Genomic DNA, 20,255 nt, shown 5'->3' with positions numbered 1-20,255 from the left:
TTGGACTGCTTTTGAACGTCCCAAGGTCTTCTGTGTCCCCCAAGGAAATTGGGCGAGAAAACGAGATTTTTGTATAACTTACCAGTAAAATCTCTTTCTCGCTCTTTCCTTGGGGGACACAGCACCCACCCATTCATTGTTTTTTTTCTACACGGTTTCCGAGTTTTGTTTACCCGTTGGGTAGTTGGCTTGTTGTTTCCACTTGTTGGACTTTGCCTTTTCTCACTACTTGGACACGCAACTGGCAGTCTCTCTCTCCAGGCTGAGGGTATAGCTGATGGAGGAGGGGCTTAACAGTTTTCACTTAGTGTCACGCCTCCTAGGGAGATGAGCTATACCCAAGGTCTTCTGTGTCCCCCAAGGAAAGAGCGAGAAAGAGATTTTACTGGTAAGTTATACAAAAATCTCGTTTTTTGGCGCATGGTGATAAAGCATCTAAATTTATGATGCGCAGAATAAAGAACAGGAAATCAACAAACTTTATTCATCAAATAGATTCCCCTCAAGGAACACCCCTCTTTTCTTCCAAAGCTATAGGGGCCACATTTCGTGAGTTCTACGAAGCCCTTTACAATTTACCCCAAACACTCACCACCGAGACTCACTCATCTATTATTTCTTCCTTCCTAGATTCACTTGCGATACCAACTATCTCCAACGGTCAGAAACAAAAACTTGCTTCCCCGTTCACTTTAGAGGAACTTTCAACTGCTCTAAAACAGACTCCCTCTGGCAAAAGCCCGGGCCCAGATGGCCTTCCAGTAACGTATTATAGAACTTATCAGCAATGTAGACTCCCCCACCTCCTGTCAGTATGCAATTTACCTTACTAGGGAAAGAACTCTCCAGGGATATGACATTAGCTCATATTACCCTGATCCCAACAGAAGGGAAAGACCCTAAACAATGGGCCAACTACAGACCCATTTCTCTCCTCAATATTGACCTTAAGTTATTAGCGAAACTATTAGCCAATCGTTTAGCAGCTCTTCTTCCTTCAGTGGTGCCTGGGGATCAGGTAGGCGAAGGTAGGGACAATACCACCAGAGTCTTAAATAGAATGCAATTTTCTGTTACCCGGTCCAGACCTCTCCTCCTATTGAGTACGGATGCAGAAAAAGCATTCGATAGAATCAATTGGTCTTTTTTGCGACATATTCTTTACCGATTTGGCCTGCCTGATCCCTTTGTACAAGCCACGTTCGCAATGTATGCTCAGGCTTCGGCCTCCGTTTTGATCAACGGGGACTTATCAGACCCCTTTGATATCCAAAATGGTACCAGGCAGGGGTGCCCTCTTTCCCCCTTGCTTTTCGTCCTCGCTTTAGAACCCCTCCTCCTCAAATTAAGAGCCGACGCTGCAATCCAAGGAGTAAAGCTGGGAGGTACGGAACATAAGGTTTGCGGACGATATTATGATAATGACCTCAAATCCTAAGAACTCACTCTTAGCGATTCAGAAACACCTTGATACCTATAGTTCCATCTCCAACTTTAAAATTAACAAGCAAAAATCACTGGTGATTTGTTTTGGGATCCCCCAATCAACACAAAGAAGTGTAAAAAGAAACTCCCCGTTTAATTGGTCTCCCCCCACTTAACATACTTAGGGGTCAAAATGAGCTCCAACCCTTCAGCACTATTTTCACTCAACTACGCTCCACTATTAAAGGACATTTCCTCTAGCATTGATACACTGGAAAATCCGACCATATCTTGGTTCGGCCGCAAGAATCTACTTATGTCCTTGATACTCCCCCCCCTAACATATTTACAGCAAGGATCACCCATCCCAGTTCCCAAAACCTACTATGACTCTTTGAGGAAATTGTTTCGTACATTTATCTGGAAAGGAAAGAAACCTAGATTATCTTTCGAGCTCCTATCACGTCCCAAGTATTATGGAGGTATCGCCAGGGGCGTAACGATCGCGGTCGCAGGGAGTGCGACTGCGACCGGGCCCGGCGGGGGGAGGGGCCCGCTGTACTAACATGTAATGAAGCGCTGTGACGGGGCCCAGCACGAAGTACAGTGACAATGCCGGGCCCCCATCAGGGCGCTCCATTACATGTTTAATATGAAGCAAGGTGGGGGAGGTTTGCGCAGAGGGGGGGAGGAGGAAGAGGGGGGACGCGCGCACTCACTCACATACAGTCCGCCCGGCATTTCTTGTCACTGCCGGGCTGTATCCAGATCATCAGTGAAGCAGGAGCTCTAGAGCTCCCTCTGCTGGCCGCACATCGCGCTGCTGGCTGTGGGAGGAGCTCTGAAGGCCCGGGAAACTGCCTTCAGCACAGCCAGCAGTGCCATGTGAGTGTGGCAGCGCAACACCAGGGAAGAGGGTAAGTATGTGTTTTTTTCTTTTCCTAACACTGCAGACTGGGGGCAAAGGGGAAGGGGGTTGATGGGCACAACTAGAGTGAGGGGGCACAAAAGTGGGCATCTCTACTGAGGGGGCACCTATTATGTCATAACTACTGTGAGGGGGGCACATATAAAGGCATAACTATGAGGGGGCACATATATCAACTACTGTGAGGGGGGCACATAATCTAGCATAACCACTGTGAGCGGCACATATGTGGGCATATTTAATGTGAGGGGCACATAATCTGGCATAACCACTGTAGGGGGGCACATATCTGGTCATAACTACTGTGAGGGGCACATAATCTGGCATAACTACTGTGAGGGGTAACATATCTGGCCATATCCACTGTGAGGGGCACATATCTGGGCAAACCCCTGTGAGCGGGCACATATCTGGGCATATCCACTGTGAGGGGGAACATATCTGGGCATAACTACTTTGAGGGGGCACATATCTGGCATAAATACCGTGAGGGGGCACATATTTGGCATAACTACTGTTAGGGGGCACATATTTGGCATAACTACTGTGAGGGACACATATCTGGGCATAACTACTGTGACAGGAACAAAGGTAGGCATAACTGCTGTGAGGGGCCACAAGAAGGACATAACTTTTGTGAAGGGACCACAAGGTGGGCTTAATTACTGTGAAAGGCCACAAGGTGGGCATTAGTACTGTGAGGGGCCACAATGTAGACATTAGTACTGTGCGGTTGCACTTAGGGGAAATGTCCTAAATTACCCTGCTATACATTGGCATAGCTCAGTCTACCAGGCCAGCACAGCGCCCCCTGCTGGTAGTTTCATAGGGGCAGTCACCATCCCTTCCTTATGTGATTATTCTTTTTTTCTCTATCACCACAGGAACCTTGTTCTGGATCCAGCGGACATCACGCCGACGCCAGCGACACCCTGGATGAGGTAGGACCAGATTTTATTAGGACTGGGTGAGTGTAGTCATGCATTGGGCTTAGGGCTCTTTAACACGAGCGGATCCCGTGTGGCTAAACTGCTGTGTGAAAGAAAGCCAAGCCCCGCTCCGGACAGCAGAGACACGGAGCAGTAACATGATTGATAACGCTCCGTGCCTCTCTGTGATCGCTTTGCTACAAAATCACGGTGACAGCTTTTATCTCATTGTGATTTTGTAGTAAAAAGGTCACAGAGAGGCACGGAGCTGTCTCTGCTGTCCGGAATGGGGCTTGGCTCTCATTCACGCAGCGGACTAGCCGCACGGGAAAGAGCCCTTAGTAAGAAATTCTGCCGCTTCTTTGTATAAATGGGGGGGGGGGGGGGGGGGCCCCGATCCAAAGTTTGCACTGGGGCCCATAAAACTCTAGTTACGCCACTGGGTATCGCCCTCCCCGATCCAGAGACATATGGAAGGGCGATTCTTTTATCCAGAATAATAGAGTGGCTCAGACCTAGTAGTACCAAACCATGGGTAACAATAGAACAGGAGCTAATAAATACACCTTTCAGATCTCTCTTACTAGGCAATAACAACACATGCAACCTACCTCCCTCGCCATATCCAATTATTCAGGCCACTCTGAAAGCGTGGAGATGGCTTCCATCATCTCACTGCGCGATACCCTTCCCATCCCCCCTCCTCTCTATAAAGGATATTTTGGGAATTGCCTTACCTGCAGTAATTGAAAGTACTCCACGAGAATTGAGGGAGTCATCTACTCCAATCCTCTCCTTCTTTGACCCTAATGGATCAGTACTTCAGCTTAAGGAGTTACAAAAAATTCTGAACGCCACCTATCCTCACCTATCCCCCCCATCATACTTACATACCTTCATCTCTCAGCACATATCGTTAGGGGACCTTTACCGCCCTCTGCTATGGTCTGAAGCACTCGTTTCCAATCCCTCCCCCCCCCCCCCCCCGAGAAAACTAATTTCACAAATTTTCAAAGACTAAACACCCCTACTATACCAACTAAACCTGCCTTCATACGACATTGGGAAAAAGATCTAGGACAAGAGTTCCCGATCACAAATTTGCCAAACCTATTATCTTCCCCACATACCTCCTCTAGATGTGTCCGCATACAGGAGAATGGATATAAGATCCTAGCAAGATGGTAGAAAACCCCCGACATAGCGGCGCTATATTCAGCAACAGCTTCAGATAGATGTTGGAGGGGCCTTGACAGTAGGGGATCTTTCTTCCACATTTGGTGGGATTGCCCAAACATTAGAATATGGTGGAAAGAAATCTTCCAGATTAGCAACCAGATCTGCCAGACTGAGGTGCAAATGTCTGCGTGTAAAGCCCTACTCACTTTCCAGGAAGACAAGGAAGTACAGCCGATGCCTTTCCTTTTTAACCGCCTCCGGACCGCCTAACGCAGATGTGCGTTCCGGAGGTGGCAGCGCTGCGCACAGTCACGCATATACACGTCATCTCGCGAGATGACGCGAATATGCGCGCGCGCATGCGCAGTTCGCGCCGGCGTTTCGCACAGCAGTATTTCGTCAGCAACCTGCCAGCCAATGATCGCGGCTGGCAGGTTGCTGATTTTTAAAAAATCCAATCAAAGTGCCAGATAGCAGATCATATTAGTAAATATAATGTGTTATATGGCTGCCTGCTCCTCTGCTGGTTCTTTTCGTCGGTTGGATCCAGCAGAGGAGCAGCTACACAGTGAGTACACCAACACCTCATACTAGCCCCAGATCACCCCCCTGAACCCCAATTAACCCTTTGATCACCCCTTCTTGCCCCTGTCAATCACAAGTGAAAAGAAAAAAGTGATCAGTGTAAACTGTCACTTTTTTTTTTCACTGTTATTGACCGTTAGGTTTTAGGTATAGTTTAGGCCCCTTGGTTAGGTAGTTAGCGATCATTTAGCGCCCAGCCCACCGCACCGCAGTCCGTTATTCGCTGATTAGCGTATCGCTAATCAGCATTTGTACTTTTATAGTATCTGGAAGTGATCAAAACTGATCCCAGTCAGATCTATAATAGTATTAGTGTCACCTTAGTTCGCCCTCCACCCAAAACGCAGTGTTTGCCCGATCAGGCCTGATCGGTCGCCCACACGTGCGTTCGCCCACGCCCGCCCCACCGCAGTGATCACTGCACATTCACTTTACACGCACTGCGGCGATAAAAAAATCAGTTTTGATATTTTTTATCAACCGCAGCGGCCTCCGGTACTTCGCTAGCCTCCCCTTTGTAAGACAGGCTTGCTTTTTTTCTTGGGTAGTCTCAGGGAATACCCCTAAATTTAGTTGCCCACATGTCTAACAGGGGGTATTCCTCTGAAGAGGCCTACAGGCTTCTGACCCAGTCGGATGAGGAGTGGGAACCCTCATCTGATGAATCCAGCGGGTCAGAATACGAACCTGTAGAAAGCAGTGGCTCTCTGACCCAAAGTTCGGACGAAGAGGCTGAGGTCCCTGATACCACCAGGCGTACCCGGCCCTGTGTCGCTAGACCGCAGGTTGCGCAGGATCCGCTTCAAGGGCAGCAGAGTGGGGCTGGCGCTGTCGGATTACGTGGTGAGGCATACACCAGCAGCGCAGCCCTCCCTGGACCTAGTACCAGCACTGCCGTACAACCTGGTGAAGTAGCGAGCACCAGAAGGGCAGTTGAAGCTGGTACGGTGGCACGTGCAGTAGTGACCCCGTCACAGCCACCGCACAGACGGGCCCGTAGAGCCCCTAGAATCCCTGAGGTGCTGGCAAACCCTGATTGGCAGTCCCCAACTTCAGCCGCACCAGTAGTTTTCCCTTTCACCGCCCAGTCTGGAGTTCGGGTTGAGACGGCTCAGATCGGTTCGGCCCTGGGATTTTTTGAGCTGTTCTTGACTGCGGAGCTCTTGGACTTAGTCGTGGCAGAGACAAACCGGTATGCCACACAATTTATAGCCGCCAACCCGGGAAGCTTTTATGCCCAGCCTTTCCGGTGGAAACCCGTCCAAGTTTCCGAACTTAAAACTTTTCTGGGCCTCCTCCTCAACATGAATTAGAAAAAATTTTCGGAGTCCGCACACCTTGATATAATGGTGGGTGCTCGTAGAGGACGTCAGTCGCAGAATATATAATGGTAATCCACGGCACACCGATCTCTTTTTGTTTTGCAAAATTTATTATAGGTGCAAAAAATTATTATTCACAGGTTTCGTCAATATATGACTAGTTGCGCCATAATTATGATATAACAAATCACATATATTTGTGGGCCATGATAATTCCCGACGTTTCGGTCCTGTCAAAGACCTTTATCAAGGGATCTGTAAAGGAGTATAAATATAGAAGTTTTACTGGTGTCTCAACGTGGCGAACATAGTTTAATATTGACCCATGAAAAAAAAGGGGAGGGAGAGGAAAGAAAAGGGTATATAAATGTACAGATCTCAGAGTCATAAAGATGATAATGGGTGTAGGAGATAGGTAAAGTATGTAAAGTATGGGGGATATAAGGGGTGTGGGACTGGTTAAATAATTATAGTCTCTGATAAAAAGTTTGATAATCAGGACGAGGTTATAGTGTAAGGAATTACTCATAATTAGAATAACAGATCAGGAAAAAAGAATTAGATTTAGTATAATGAGTGTAAAGCAGAGTATTTATGAGGAAGATATCTGTAGATAACTTAAGGCAACAACTAGATATGTGGTACTATAAGAACTCACCTAGGCCGATTAGCAAACAGCATGGTATGGGCGCCATGTGTTTGTGCGCTCCGGTTTGGCGTTTTAAGCTGGAGGGCCGGAAGTCATGTGTGCGCTGTAACCCGGGTCCGGGTTCAGCGGGTCACATGATCGCCAGTGACGTCACGTGAGCCGCGTGACTCCGGAACACGGTGAGCGCATGCGCACTACATGTTGTAGCGCAGAGTGGCTATGTGTTAGAGATATCTATCCTATTAAGCCTCAAGATGTAAAATAATAGGAATATTAGATTGGGAATAAGTCTGCTGATTGATGAGGAGAATAAAAGGGGATTGTGTGAGAAATTTTGTGAATATTGAGGATAAAGAGTATATAAAGTATTATATAGGTTATTAGGATAAAGAAAGTATAGAAAATAGAGAGAATTAGTAGAGAAGATTATAATAATAAGTAGAAAAGGGTCACATACATCTATACATGAAAAAATATATTATTTAAAGGAAGCATAATGAGACATTAACTTCAATGCTTGTCATACTGAAATATGAAGAATAAGGGAACAAAAAGAAGGGGGGAAAAAAGAATAAATCAATAAAAACCGAGGACAAGAATCAACAAACAGAGGCAAAACCAATCATATTATGCAGTTCTTAAATTATAGGGTATCTAAATATATAGGTATCTATATATACTGAAGACTTATACTATGTTCTAATCTATGATGAGAAGGAGGGTGGGAAGGAGGGAGGGAAAAAGAAAGGGATGCGGGGGGGGGGGGGGGGAAAGGGAAAGGGGTGGGAGGATTTGGGAAAAAGGGGAGGGAGGGGGGTGGTTATTTTCTCACCAACTTGTGTATTGACTATGAATATAATCCGACTAGGGAGCCTGAAATAAAGGAGAGGTATATGTACATTAATATCAATAAAAATGGCATTATATCAACATATCAGTCCACAATGTTCAAAAATAAGAATAAATGTTTGAAGATTAAAGATCACAATAAAAGTCACACTCCCGATTAAGGCCTCTCGGGGATAAGGTATCCAACCGGTGTATCCAGAAACTTTCTCTTTGTTTCAATGTCTTGATCCTGTTACCGCCTCTCCGTGGAGAATTTATTTGTTCCAAGACCTGATAGCGTAAGGATGAAATCTGGTGGTTGTGTTCCTTAAAGTGTGCTGGGATTGGTAACAGTAATTGTTCAGTCCTAATGGTGGATTTGTGTTTGGAAATACGGTTCCTTATTTGTTGCGTAGTTTCACCCACGTAGCAGAGTCCACACGGGAATTTAATAAGATAAACGACAAATGAGGAATCACAGGTATAGTATCCTTTGATGGGGAATCTTTTGCCAGTGTGAGGATGTGTAATAAAGTTGCCCTTAATTACACTTGAGCATTGTGCACAATGTAGGCACGGAAAGGTACCATATTTCGGATTCTGTAAAAAGAGTTGCTTTGAAGTTTTGTTTAGTGGTCCAATGTCTGCACGAATGAGGTGGTCCCTAATGTTTTGTGATCTTTTGTAACAAGTGATAGGAGGGGACTGAAATTCTGGAATCTCGGGATATGCTTGTGATAGTATGGACCATTGTTTTCTAATTGTTTGTTGAATCTTGGGAGCCAAGGGGTGATATGTGAGAATGCATGGTACCAATCCCAGCACACTTTAAGGAACACAACCACCAGATTTCATCCTTACGCTATCAGGTCTTGGAACAAATAAATTCTCCACGGAGAGGCGGTAACAGGATCAAGACATTGAAACAAAGAGAAAGTTTCTGGATACACCGGTTGGATACCTTATCCCCGAGAGGCCTTAATCGGGAGTGTGACTTTTATTGTGATCTTTAATCTTCAAACATTTATTCTTATTTTTGAACATTGTGGACTGATATGTTGATATAATGCCATTTTTATTGATATTAATGTACATATACCTCTCCTTTATTTCAGGCTCCCTAGTCGGATTATATTCATAGTCAATACACAAGTTGGTGAGAAAATAACCACCCCCCTCCCTCCCCTTTTTCCCAAATCCTCCCACCCCTTTCCCTTTCCCCCCCCCCCCCCCCCCGCATCCCTTTCTTTTTCCCTCCCTCCTTCCCACCCTCCTTCTCATCATAGATTAGAACATAGTATAAGTCTTCAGTATATATAGATACCTATATATTTAGATACCCTATAATTTAAGAACTGCATAATATGATTGGTTTTGCCTCTGTTTGTTGATTCTTGTCCTCGGTTTTTATTGATTTATTCTTTTTTCCCCCCTTCTTTTTGTTCCCTTATTCTTCATATTTCAGTATGACAAGCATTGAAGTTAATGTCTCATTATGCTTCCTTTAAATAATATATTTTTTCATGTATAGATGTATGTGACCCTTTTCTACTTATTATTATAATCTTCTCTACTAATTCTCTCTATTTTCTATACTTTCTTTATCCTAATAACCTATATAATACTTTATATACTCTTTATCCTCAATATTCACAAAATTTCTCACACAATCCCCTTTTATTCTCCTCATCAATCAGCAGACTTATTCCCAATCTAATATTCCTATTATTTTACATCTTGAGGCTTAATAGGATAGATATCTCTAACACATAGCCACTCTGCGCTACAACATGTAGTGCGCATGCGCTCACCGTGTTCCGGAGTCACGCGGCTCACGTGACGTCACTGGCGATCATGTGACCCGCTGAACCCGGACCCGGGTTACAGCGCACACATGACTTCCGGCCCTCCAGCTTAAAACGCCAAACCGGAGCGCACAAACACATGGCGCCCATACCATGCTGTTTGCTAATCGGCCTAGGTGAGTTCTTATAGTACCACATATCTAGTTGTTGCCTTAAGTTATCTACAGATATCTTCCTCATAAATACTCTGCTTTACACTCATTATACTAAATCTAATTCTTTTTTCCTGATCTGATCTGTTATTCTAATTATGAGTAATTCCTTACACTATAACCTCGTCCTGATTATCAAACTTTTTATCAGAGACTATAATTATTTAACCAGTCCCACACCCCTTATATCCCCCATACTTTACATACTTTACCTATCTCCTACACCCATTATCATCTTTATGACTCTGAGATCTGTACATTTATATACCCTTTTCTTTCCTCTCCCTCCCCTTTTTTTTCATGGGTCAACATTAAACTATGTTCGCCACGTTGAGACACCAGTAAAACTTCTATATTTATACTCCTTTACAGATCCCTTGATAAAGGTCTTTGACAGGACCGAAACGTCGGGAATTATCATGGCCCACAAATATATGTGATTTGTTATATCATAATTATGGCGCAACTAGTCATATATTGACGAAACCTGTGAATAATAATTTTTTGCACCTATAATAAATTTTGCAAAACAAAAAGAGATCGGTGTGCCGTGGATTACCATTATATATCCTCCTCAACATGGGCCTGACAAAAAAACATGAATTGCGGTCATATTGGTCCACGAACCCGATTCATCACATGCCCATGTTCTCTGCTGCCATGTCCAGGGCACGTTTTGAGGCCATCCTGCGGTTCCTGCACTTTAGTGACAACACCGCCTCCCGTCCCAGGGGCCACCCTGCTTTTGACCGGCTCCACAAAATTCGGCCCCTCATAGACGATTTCAACCAGAAATTTGCAGATATTTATACCCCAGAGCAAAACATCTGCGTAGACGAGTCCCTGATACATTTTACCGGGCGCCTTGGCTTCAAACAATACATCCCAAGCAAGCGCGCCCGGTATGGGGTCAAATTGTATAAGCTCTGTGAAAGGGCCACAGGCTATACCCACAAATTTCGTGTCTGAGGGTAAAGATCAGACCCTGGAGCCGGTCGGTTGCCCTGACTACCTGGGGAGCAGTGGGAAGACAGTTTGGGACTTGGTGTCACCCTTATTCGGCAAGGGGTACCATCTTTATGTGGACAATTTCTACACAAGTGTGGCCCTCTTTAGGCATTTGTTTCTGGAACGGATTAGCGCCTGTGGCACCGCGCGACCTAGTCGCCGGGGCTTCCCCCAACGGCTCGTTACCACCCGTCTTGCAAGGGGGCAGAGGGCCGCACTGTGTAACGAAGAACTGCTCGCAGTGAAATGGAGAGACAAGCGTGACGTTTACATGCTCTCCTCCATTCACGCAGACACGACAATACAAATTGAGCGAGCAACCCGTGTCATTGAAAAGCCCCTCTCAGTCCACGACTATAACCTCCACATGGGAGGGGTGGACTTCAATGACCAGATGTTGTCTCCGTATTTAGTTTCCCGACGCACCAGACGCTGGTATAAGAAGGTGTCTGTATATTTGATTCAATTGGCTCTGTATAATAGTTTTGTTCTCTACAGTAAGGCTGGGAGAACTGGATCCTTCCTCAAATTTCAGGAAGAGATCATCGAGAGCCTCCTGTACCCAGGAGGTTCCGTGGCCCCATCCACCAGTGTAGTTAGCCGTCTACACGAGCGACATTTCCCCAATGTCGTTCCTGGTACCTCAACCCAACAGTCACCCCGAAAAAGATGTTGTGTCTGTAGCAGGAGTGGAATAAGGCGTGACACCCGCTATTTCTGTCCTGACTGTCCTGACCACCCTGCCCTATGCTTTGGAGAGTGTTTCCGGAAGTACCACTCACAGGTACACCTAGCATAGGGATCATCTCACCAGGACAGGCACACAGGGCTATTAGGGCTCATTCACTCACAGCTGCTGCAAACCTCTCCTTTCACCTGGGACAAAGTGCATAACGCACTTCGCCACATCTTTGGGCGATTTGCGCTTTGCACATTGACCCATGGGGAAGGAGAGGTTTGTTCTATAAAGGTAAAAAAACAAAAAAAAAACACACCAGTAAGCAAACACGTTAATGTTCAGTTAAAAAAGTTAAAGTTTATATGTTCTGTTGCAAAGTTAATAAAATTATTGCGTTGCGGCCTGTTTTTTTGCGTTGCGGCCTGGTTTTTTCTTTTTTTTATTTTTTTACCTTCCAGGTGGACCAACCGATCGACCAGCTGCAGCACCGATGTGCATTCTGACAGAAGCATTGCGCTGCTGTCAGATTACACGCAAGTCGGTGTATGCGGCGCTGCAAGACGAGATTTCTCCTCTGCAGTAACAGATACGTTTGCCGAGGCATACGAGCTGAGGAGGAGGCGGCGTTCCTATGCTTTGGCAAACACTTTGTATATATATATATATAAAAAAAAATATATAAAATCCCGGCAATGATTTATTCATCCACATCGATTGATGTGAATGGAGAAATCGGGTTTGCCAGGGCATACGAGCTAAGTGGGTATGGATGTAGGGCGGAGCTCCTATGTCCTGGCAGACGCCTTTCCCCTCCATTTTTTTTTTTGGCAGAGATTTTTTCATCCACATTGATCGATGCGAATGAAGAAATCTGTGCCGTTCATTTTTTTCTTTCAGCCCAGAGGCCGAACTGAAAAAAAAAATCTCATTACCCGTATGCTCAATATAAGGAGAATAGCAGAAACTCCTAATGCTGGCCATACATGTAATGATTGCGGAGACCCTCAAATGCCAGGGCAGTACAAACACCCCACAACTGACCCCATTTCGGAAAGAAGACACCCCAAGGTAGACTGCTAGCAATTCATTCATAACTTCTAGTAGAAATAATAGAGGAATGGCACAACATAGAGCCATAAGAATAGATGTTCCACAATTGTTATTACATGGGAAATGCATGAAGCTATTAAAACGGGCATGTCAGGAGTGGGGAGAGTATACGCAGAGGTTTGGCAGCACTACTGAGCCCAAAAGATAGGGAAAGCCATAAAAAATACCTTAAAAGGTGATGGTGGTGCAAGCAGATGAGGATCTTGGCTAATGGTCCCAACGTCAAATAAAATGCAAAAAATCTGCCGCACTCGCCAATGTGGAAAATCCAATGGTGGTTTTATTAAAAAACAGCAAGGTGATGCAACGTTTCGACCTTCCTCGGTCTTTTTCAAGCAATACAATGAATTAACAAACATGTGCCTTATATAGTGCCCAGTGGGTGGGATTAACCCTCCCCCAGGTGAGGTGATACATCCTTATTCATATATATATATTCATACGTCATCATATACATTCATAGATATGGATCACTTCCGATCCAACTCAGTATATTACAAAAGCTTCCAGTGAATTGTACAATCTTATAAGTTAATATTACCTCTTATGTTGGGATGGCGTCCCCGGGGTATTATACCATGTCCGCAGAGTTTGTAAAGTGCGCCGAACTCGGCGTCCCGGAAGCTGCAGTGCGCATGCGCTCTCATCCGTCATCAGCCAATGGGGAAAATTCCCCAAGTGACGTCAGCTGTTGCCGATGCCATGGAGGCAGATGATGCTCCACGGCACTGCAGCACACAGAACATGTCGCTTATCGATGACACAAAGGGTTGCCATGGAGACGCGGCCATCCACAAAACAAAGTCATGGATCGTCCGCGTCGCACGGCTCCTCACTTCATCAACACTACAGTGGCTCCAGGATAGGTCCTAGTAGGCGGAGGTCCAATCAACTAAGTCGCCACACCTCCGGAGCATGTGGTGACTTAGTTGATTGGACCTCCGCCTACTAGGACCTATCCTGGAGCCACTGTAGTGTTGATGAAGTGAGGAGCCGTGCGACGCGGACGATCCATGACTTTGTTTTGTGGATGGCCGCGTCTCCATGGCAACCCTTTGTGTCATCGATAAGCGACATGTTCTGTGTGCTGCAGTGCCGTGGAGCATCATCTGCCTCCATGGCATCGGCAACAGCTGACGTCACTTGGGGAATTTTCCCCATTGGCTGATGACGGATGAGGCGCATGCGCACTGCAGCTTCCGGGACGCCGAGTTCGGCGCACTTTACAAACTCTGCGGACATGGTATAATACCCCGGGGACGCCATCCCAACATAAGAGGTAATATTAACTTATAAGATTGTACAGGGGGGGGGCGTGGCTAGCAGCCGAGCAGAGAGGAAGCGCCTGGTTTGAGCTCCAGCGATCTAAGGCAAAATCTGAGACATCCCGACTGCTATAGGACTTTCTGAGCTTAGGAGAGCCCACAGTCAGCTTGGAATTGCGCTCAGGACCATTTTGAACCTTTACTGGACGTTTTCAGACCCCAGGAGCCGTTTTTCCACCTGCGGCCTGGACCGGGAACAAAGCCTGGACGTCTCGGTTACAGACTGGCGGCAGACATAAACAACCTGCTCTTGTAATTAATGATACAGGTGACACCCAGCTCTACAGTGTTTCTCGCTGAATGCACCTATGGTAAAAATAGGTAAATACAAAGGCGCCAGCCAGGACTACCAAGGCCAGTCTAAAATCTCTCATATGTCCCAAACGGGCCTAGACAAATTCATAATGAAGAAATCACAAAACAGTGCAGGGGCCCAGATCTCCACGCCGAAAGGTGCATCTTCAAAACAGGCAGCAAGATCACAAGACGGTGACAGTGATAATGAAGATTCAACAGAACTAATGCCAGAACTTCCACTGTCTAGATCTTTCATTTCCAGAGCACTCTCAGATGCATTAAACCCAGTCCTGGAGGACTTATCAGAAATCAAGAGGGAAATGAGACAGATAGGCAGCAGAGTAGAATCGCTTGAAACCAACCAAACTGCGTTCACTAATTACACTAGACAAGCTTCTGATACCCTTTCAAAATATCAACAGCATATAAACTATCTTCATGATTACATTGAAGACCAAGATAATAGGGGTAGAAGAAACAATATTCGCTTTAGAGGAATACCAGAAACAGTCGCGAATGAAGCAGTACCCAAGGCTGTTGAGGAAATTTGCGGTTCGCTTTTAGATAGCAACACACAAGAAGCCATAGTCATCGAAAGAGCTCACAGAGCACTTCGCCCAAAACCAGGTGAACCTCCAAGAGATGTAATATGTAAATTTTTAAATTTCGCACAGAAAGAGGCCATTATGAAAAAGGCAAGAGAAATGGAGCATATCGAATATGAAGAATCTACAATTCTACTATTTCAAGACCTAGCTCCTGCTACACTAAACAAGAGGCGCATACTAAAACCTCTAACTGACTACCTCAGACACAAGAAAATTGCCTTCCGCTGGCTTTTCCCCTTTGGTATCCTAATTACCTGGAGAGAAAGAAAGTACATTATCAGAACACACAAAGATCTGCCGGATGTCCTCACAGCTCTTGGAATAGAAGACCTAGACATCCAAGACTGGTCCATTGCCACAGACGTACTTATCCCGTCCGAGATCCCTCCCCCGACCACCTGGGAGACCGTGTTGTCCAGCAAAGCCTTGAAAAATAAGAAAAGACAAGGGAAGATGACTCCGAGACGTCTTATCACAGAAGATGACTGAGGAACCTTTTCTACATTAGTCCTTGTTTTCACCGAAGTACCTTCAGTGATAGCTCATAGGAGGATGACTCCCCCCATATTCCATACTGGGGTATAGTTGGAGGGCTCATTTTGTTGTACTGGCTTGTGCAGTGATGGTGTCCCCCTCCTCATTAAACTACCATCCAGTCCCCTTCCACCCCCCCCTCATTTCCTTATCCTTTCTTCCCATTAGCTCTTCCCAATTCTAATAATTTTCACCTAGTAAGGTTAGATATCTTCTAAGGCGGGGCACCCCCACTGCACATCCAAGTTTTATCCCTCATTAACAACTCTCTGATCTTAAATATTTGTACTATTAATGTTACACTCACAGTAGATACTTGTTATATTACCACTCTAATGTCACCTGTGTCATATGTCACTTGTATGACCAAACATTCTCTAAAATTTACCATGTCACAGTATTACATGTTCCGGTCCGCTTTAAGGACCTTCACATGGTTTTCTACACGTTTTCATTACCATTTAATTACTACCACCCTCATGGTTATATTGTTATTATCACTATGTCAAGATAACTTATGTTATGTTCTTTACCCATCTAGAATGAACATCACCCTTTCCTACCTCTCCTTTTCCTCACAAAAGGTACCAGTAAGAGAAGATGGATATCATCATAATGCCCTCCCTAGAAGCTTATACACAGTGAGTAAAATATCTACGCGACTCCACCCACATAGCAGACCCCGTGGCAGAACTTAAAATCGCCACTTACAACGTAAGAGGCTTTAAGTCCCCTGTTAAAAGGAGCCAAATTTTCAACCAGCTTAATAAGGAAAAAGCAAACATAATATTACTACAAGAAACACATTTCAAACATGAGAAGACTCCTAATCTAACCAGAACTAAATATAACCTTTGGTTCCACAGCACATCCACCGCCTCTAATAAGTCAGGCACTAGTATAGGGATACATAGGAACACTGATTTCCAACATATTAAAACCTTGTCAGACTCGGAAGGGAGATTTATTATGGTCAAAGGTAAAATCAATACCCACCTATACACCCTAGTGAACATTTATGCCCCCAATACGGCCCATAAAAAATGGTTTGATAAGTTCTGGCTGGACTTTGAGTCCTTCAGAGAAGGGATAGCAATAGTCGCAGGTGACTTTAATCTCACCCTTAACCCCCGAATAGATTCCTCTACAGGAAAATCAGCAGTTCCACATAAAACTTTATTTAATATAAAAAGATCATTAAACAAAAGCGCTCTGGTGGATGTTTGGAGAGCTCTCAATCCAAAAGAAATAGATTATACACACTTTTCAGCCCCCCATAACTCCTACCAGAGACTGGACTACATTTGTTTCCCATCCACCTACATACACTTGTGCAGTGAAGTTAAAATAGGACCTCTCATACACTCTGACCATGCCCCAGTGTTTCTCTCATTCAAACCTCCCAACACCCCCCCCTAAGAACTTCAGTTGGAGACTAAATGAGACGTTGCTCAGCTCAACAGTTATACGTTTAGCAATAAGTAACAAAATTAAAGAATACTTCGAGCATAACAGTAAAGGAGAGACCTCTCCGCAATTTGTGTGGGAGGCCCACAAAGCAGTAATAAGAGGCGAATTTATCTCTCTTGCTTCTAACTTTAAGAAAATGAGACAGAAAAAAACGGAAGAACTTCTCTCAAGGATCTCTAGTCTAGAATGCGCACACAAGCGACATAAAGAAAGAGATTCTTTAGATAAACTTAACACTGCCAGAGAGGAACTGAAAACTCACCTTAACGCACAATCAGCAAAAATATACCTAGCCTCAAAACAAAAGTTTTTCGCTCATGGCAATAGACCTACCAAATTTATGCTAGCTTTGTTACGCCAACGTAAACGTAAATCTAGAATTCCCTCCATTAAGTCAGGCAACAAGCAGCTGCTCAGAGATGATGAGTCAATTGCTCAGGCTTTCCATGACTTCTACTCAGAACTCTATAATATCAATAAGACAGACTCTGAGGAGGTTAAAAAGGGGAAGTTGGTTTCCTCAGAGGAGTTTTTACGGAAACTAAACCTCCCGTCTATCAGTACAGCACAGGCTAAATGTTTATGTGCCACAATATCTGAGAAAGAAGTCATGGAGACCCTCAAAGCTATCACCAAAGGAAAGTCCCCCGGCCCAGATGGCCTCCCCGCCTTATATTACTCAACCTTCAAAGATATATTAGCCCCCCATCTAGCACAATTATATAATTCGGCTCGAAAAGGAATCCCCTTTACTACTCAAACCTTAAGTGCACACATAACGCTGATCCCAAAACCACAAAAAGACCCTTCACTTTGCTCAAGTTATAGGCCTATTTCCTTATTAAATCTAGATCTTAAAATATATGCCAGAATTTTAGCGGCCAGAATTAAGCCCCTGCTCCAAGACTTAATTCACCCTGACCAATCAGGTTTCGTGCCAGGTAGGGAAGGGAAAGACGGCCTATATAAAATTATTAATTCTATGATTTTAGCCAAAAAACGTAAATCCCCCATTGTATTGCTCGGAACAGATGCGGAAAAAGCATTTGATAGAGTGGCCTGGCCCTTCATTAATAATACTCTCCGCGCTTTCGGATTCCCAGACCCCTTTATACAAGCTATCTTTTCAATGTATGCTTCACCCACCGCTTATGTAAAAACAAATGACATTCTATCCCGAGCAGTACATATTAGCAATGGCACGAGACAGGGCTGCCCGCTATCCCCTATCTTATTTATTCTATCAATAGAACCTTTATTACAATCCATAAGACAAAATACTGAAACTAAAGGCCTAAAATGCGGTGACCTGGAGATCAAACAAGCGGCCTACGCAGATGACCTTCTCTTAGTGGTCTCAAACCCTAAACAAGCTTTCAACCACATCATAAACACCTTTGAAAGGTTCGGTGAGATCTCCAATTTTAAAATAAACATCTCTAAGTCCCAGGCAATGGGCATCCACTATTCCACCAAAGCCTTACAACATCTAGAAAACAATTGAAGATTATGCTAGCTTTAGTGTACTAATAAAGACAGGAGGCGAGTATTTTGCATTAACTCTCTTTACTAACTCCACAGCAGTAAAGAAAAATGTAAAGAGTAACAAGTAGATCACTGCGCAGCATAGTATATAAGGGTCATGCTGCCTGTACACTTCCTCTTTCTAAAAGCGACATCAAAGTCCAGGTTGAGCTCGAACATCCAGAAATTCAACGAAAACTGTAACAGCGGTTTCTGGCGAGCAGAACTTGAGGAGACTTCTGGTAAACGAGGTTGGAGGTAAGACCGAACGAAGCTCTCATCTCATCCTATGGGGTCGTAAGATTAACAAACCAGCGACCAGTGGAGGACCTGAAGAGGGTTACACTGAAAGGAGAGTATAAAATAGGTTAGGTATAGAATCGTAACTATTCACTCTTATGGGCTTTAACGGAATAGTGTAAAGTTAAATCATTACAAATAGCGTGCAAATTATCTAGTGGCTAAATGTATGGTAGGTGTAAGTATGTAATGCAACTAAGAACTGTCCGTCAGGGAGGCAATACTTAGGGTGAGAAATTCCGAATATGTCCCAAAACAGAGAGATTATTAAAATCAAGCCCCATATCCGACACCTTGAGATTCACTCCCCCAAAGAGTCAGGGTAGGGAATAGAAGGGAGGGAAAATACTCGCCTCCTGTCTTTATTAAAATTAAGATTATTAGTACACTAAAGCTAGCATAATCTTCAATTTTAAAACATGACAGGAGGCTTCCTATTTTGCAATTTTAACGCTGAAGAAGAGATATCCCAGCAGAAGGGGGAGTGCGAAAATAAAAGGTACGGAAAGTAGATTCCCAAGACCAGTCCGCCGTTCGGAGAATATCCGAAAGGGACGCCCCTGCCATTAGGGCTGATGAAGCCGCCGCTCCGCGAACGGAGTGGGCGCCGAAAGCGGGGTCTATACCTGTGAGGGAAAGGATCCAGCGGATCCAACGGGCCAGCGTGGTGACAGAGACTGGGGCGTAAGGGCGCACGTAGGAAACTAGGAGTTGACCTGACGTAGAGGAACGGAGTGAGGAGGTAACCGAAACATAACTGCGAAGGATGGACACAACACAGAGCTGCGGGTCGTCTGGAAAAAAGGGATAAGAGACCGACGTCGAACCTGATTTAGTGCGACGAGAGATATGGAATGTGACTCCTTCAGGGGTCACCTCAAAGGCATCGACATCGAAGGCCCGAACGTCCGACACCCGTCGGAAAGACACAAGACAAAGGAGAAAAGCGCACTTAGAGGATAGTTGGCGAAGGGAGAGGCGGTCATTCGGAGGCCAATCCCTGAAAAAACGGAGAACCAGTCCCACGTCCCATAGGTGATGGTATTTGGGGGCTGGGGGGCGGCGGAGCCGCATGCCGCGGAGTAGGCGACAGACCAGAGGATCTTTGCCGACCGGGAGGTCCCCGACGGGAGTATGGGCTGCCGAAATCGCGGAGCGAACGACGTTGATAGAGCGATAAGAGCGGCCAGAAGAAAACAAGGAGGAAAGAAAATTGAGAATCATGGGAACAGGTGCCGTAAATGGATTGGAGTCCCGTTCCATGCACCAAGTAGACCAGGAGGCCCAAGCTGAAAGGTAGCAGCGTCTAGTTCCCGGGGCCCATGAGTCCCATAAGAGGTCCCTAGCAGTCTGCGATAGTCCGCTGACTCGCCAGGAACCCCGGAAAGAGACCAAGCCACCAGGGGTAGTCGATCTTCCAGGATGAGCGGGTGGAGACATCCTTTGGGATCCGTGAGCAGGTCCTGGAAGGATGGAAGGAGGAGAGGATCCATGTAGGAGGAGGTCCGGGAACCATGGTTGACTCTGCCACAAGGGCG

The 20,255-nt window shown here is 45.3% G+C and overlaps 1 protein-coding gene across 1 annotated transcript; it reads left to right on the top strand.

Moving 5' to 3' along the window:
* Window positions 1-348: 348 nt before the first annotated feature.
* On the top strand, window positions 349-4,828 carry LOC122923399. Its single transcript, XM_044274196.1, has 3 exons — window positions 349-1,907; window positions 3,726-4,246; window positions 4,279-4,828. The coding sequence occupies exons 1-3, from the start codon at window positions 1,619-1,621 to the stop codon at window positions 4,468-4,470; spliced, it is 1,002 nt and encodes a 333-aa protein (XP_044130131.1). The 5' UTR covers window positions 349-1,618; the 3' UTR covers window positions 4,471-4,828.
* The last annotated feature ends 15,427 nt before the right edge of the window (window positions 4,829-20,255 follow it).

This window comes from Bufo gargarizans, unplaced genomic scaffold, assembly GCF_014858855.1.
Source record: "Bufo gargarizans isolate SCDJY-AF-19 unplaced genomic scaffold, ASM1485885v1 original_scaffold_1571_pilon, whole genome shotgun sequence".
In the NCBI taxonomy this organism is placed as follows: Eukaryota; Metazoa; Chordata; class Amphibia; order Anura; family Bufonidae; genus Bufo; species Bufo gargarizans.
The sequence above is the reverse complement of the archived record's forward strand: the minus strand, read 5'-3'. Positions and strand labels throughout refer to the sequence as shown.

Excerpts from the sequence above, each read along its gene's own strand:
- LOC122923399 (XM_044274196.1), top strand. The coding sequence starts at position 1,619 with ATGAGCTCCAACCCTTCAGCACTATTTTCACTCAACTACGCTCCACTA. Across the intron at positions 1,908-3,725 it reads ACGTCCCAAGTATTATGGAG|GTATCGCCCTCCCCGATCCA; the intron begins GTATCGCCAGGG and ends TTACGCCACTGG. Across the intron at positions 4,247-4,278 it reads GGTCTGAAGCACTCGTTTCC|AATTTCACAAATTTTCAAAG; the intron begins AATCCCTCCCCC and ends CCCGAGAAAACT.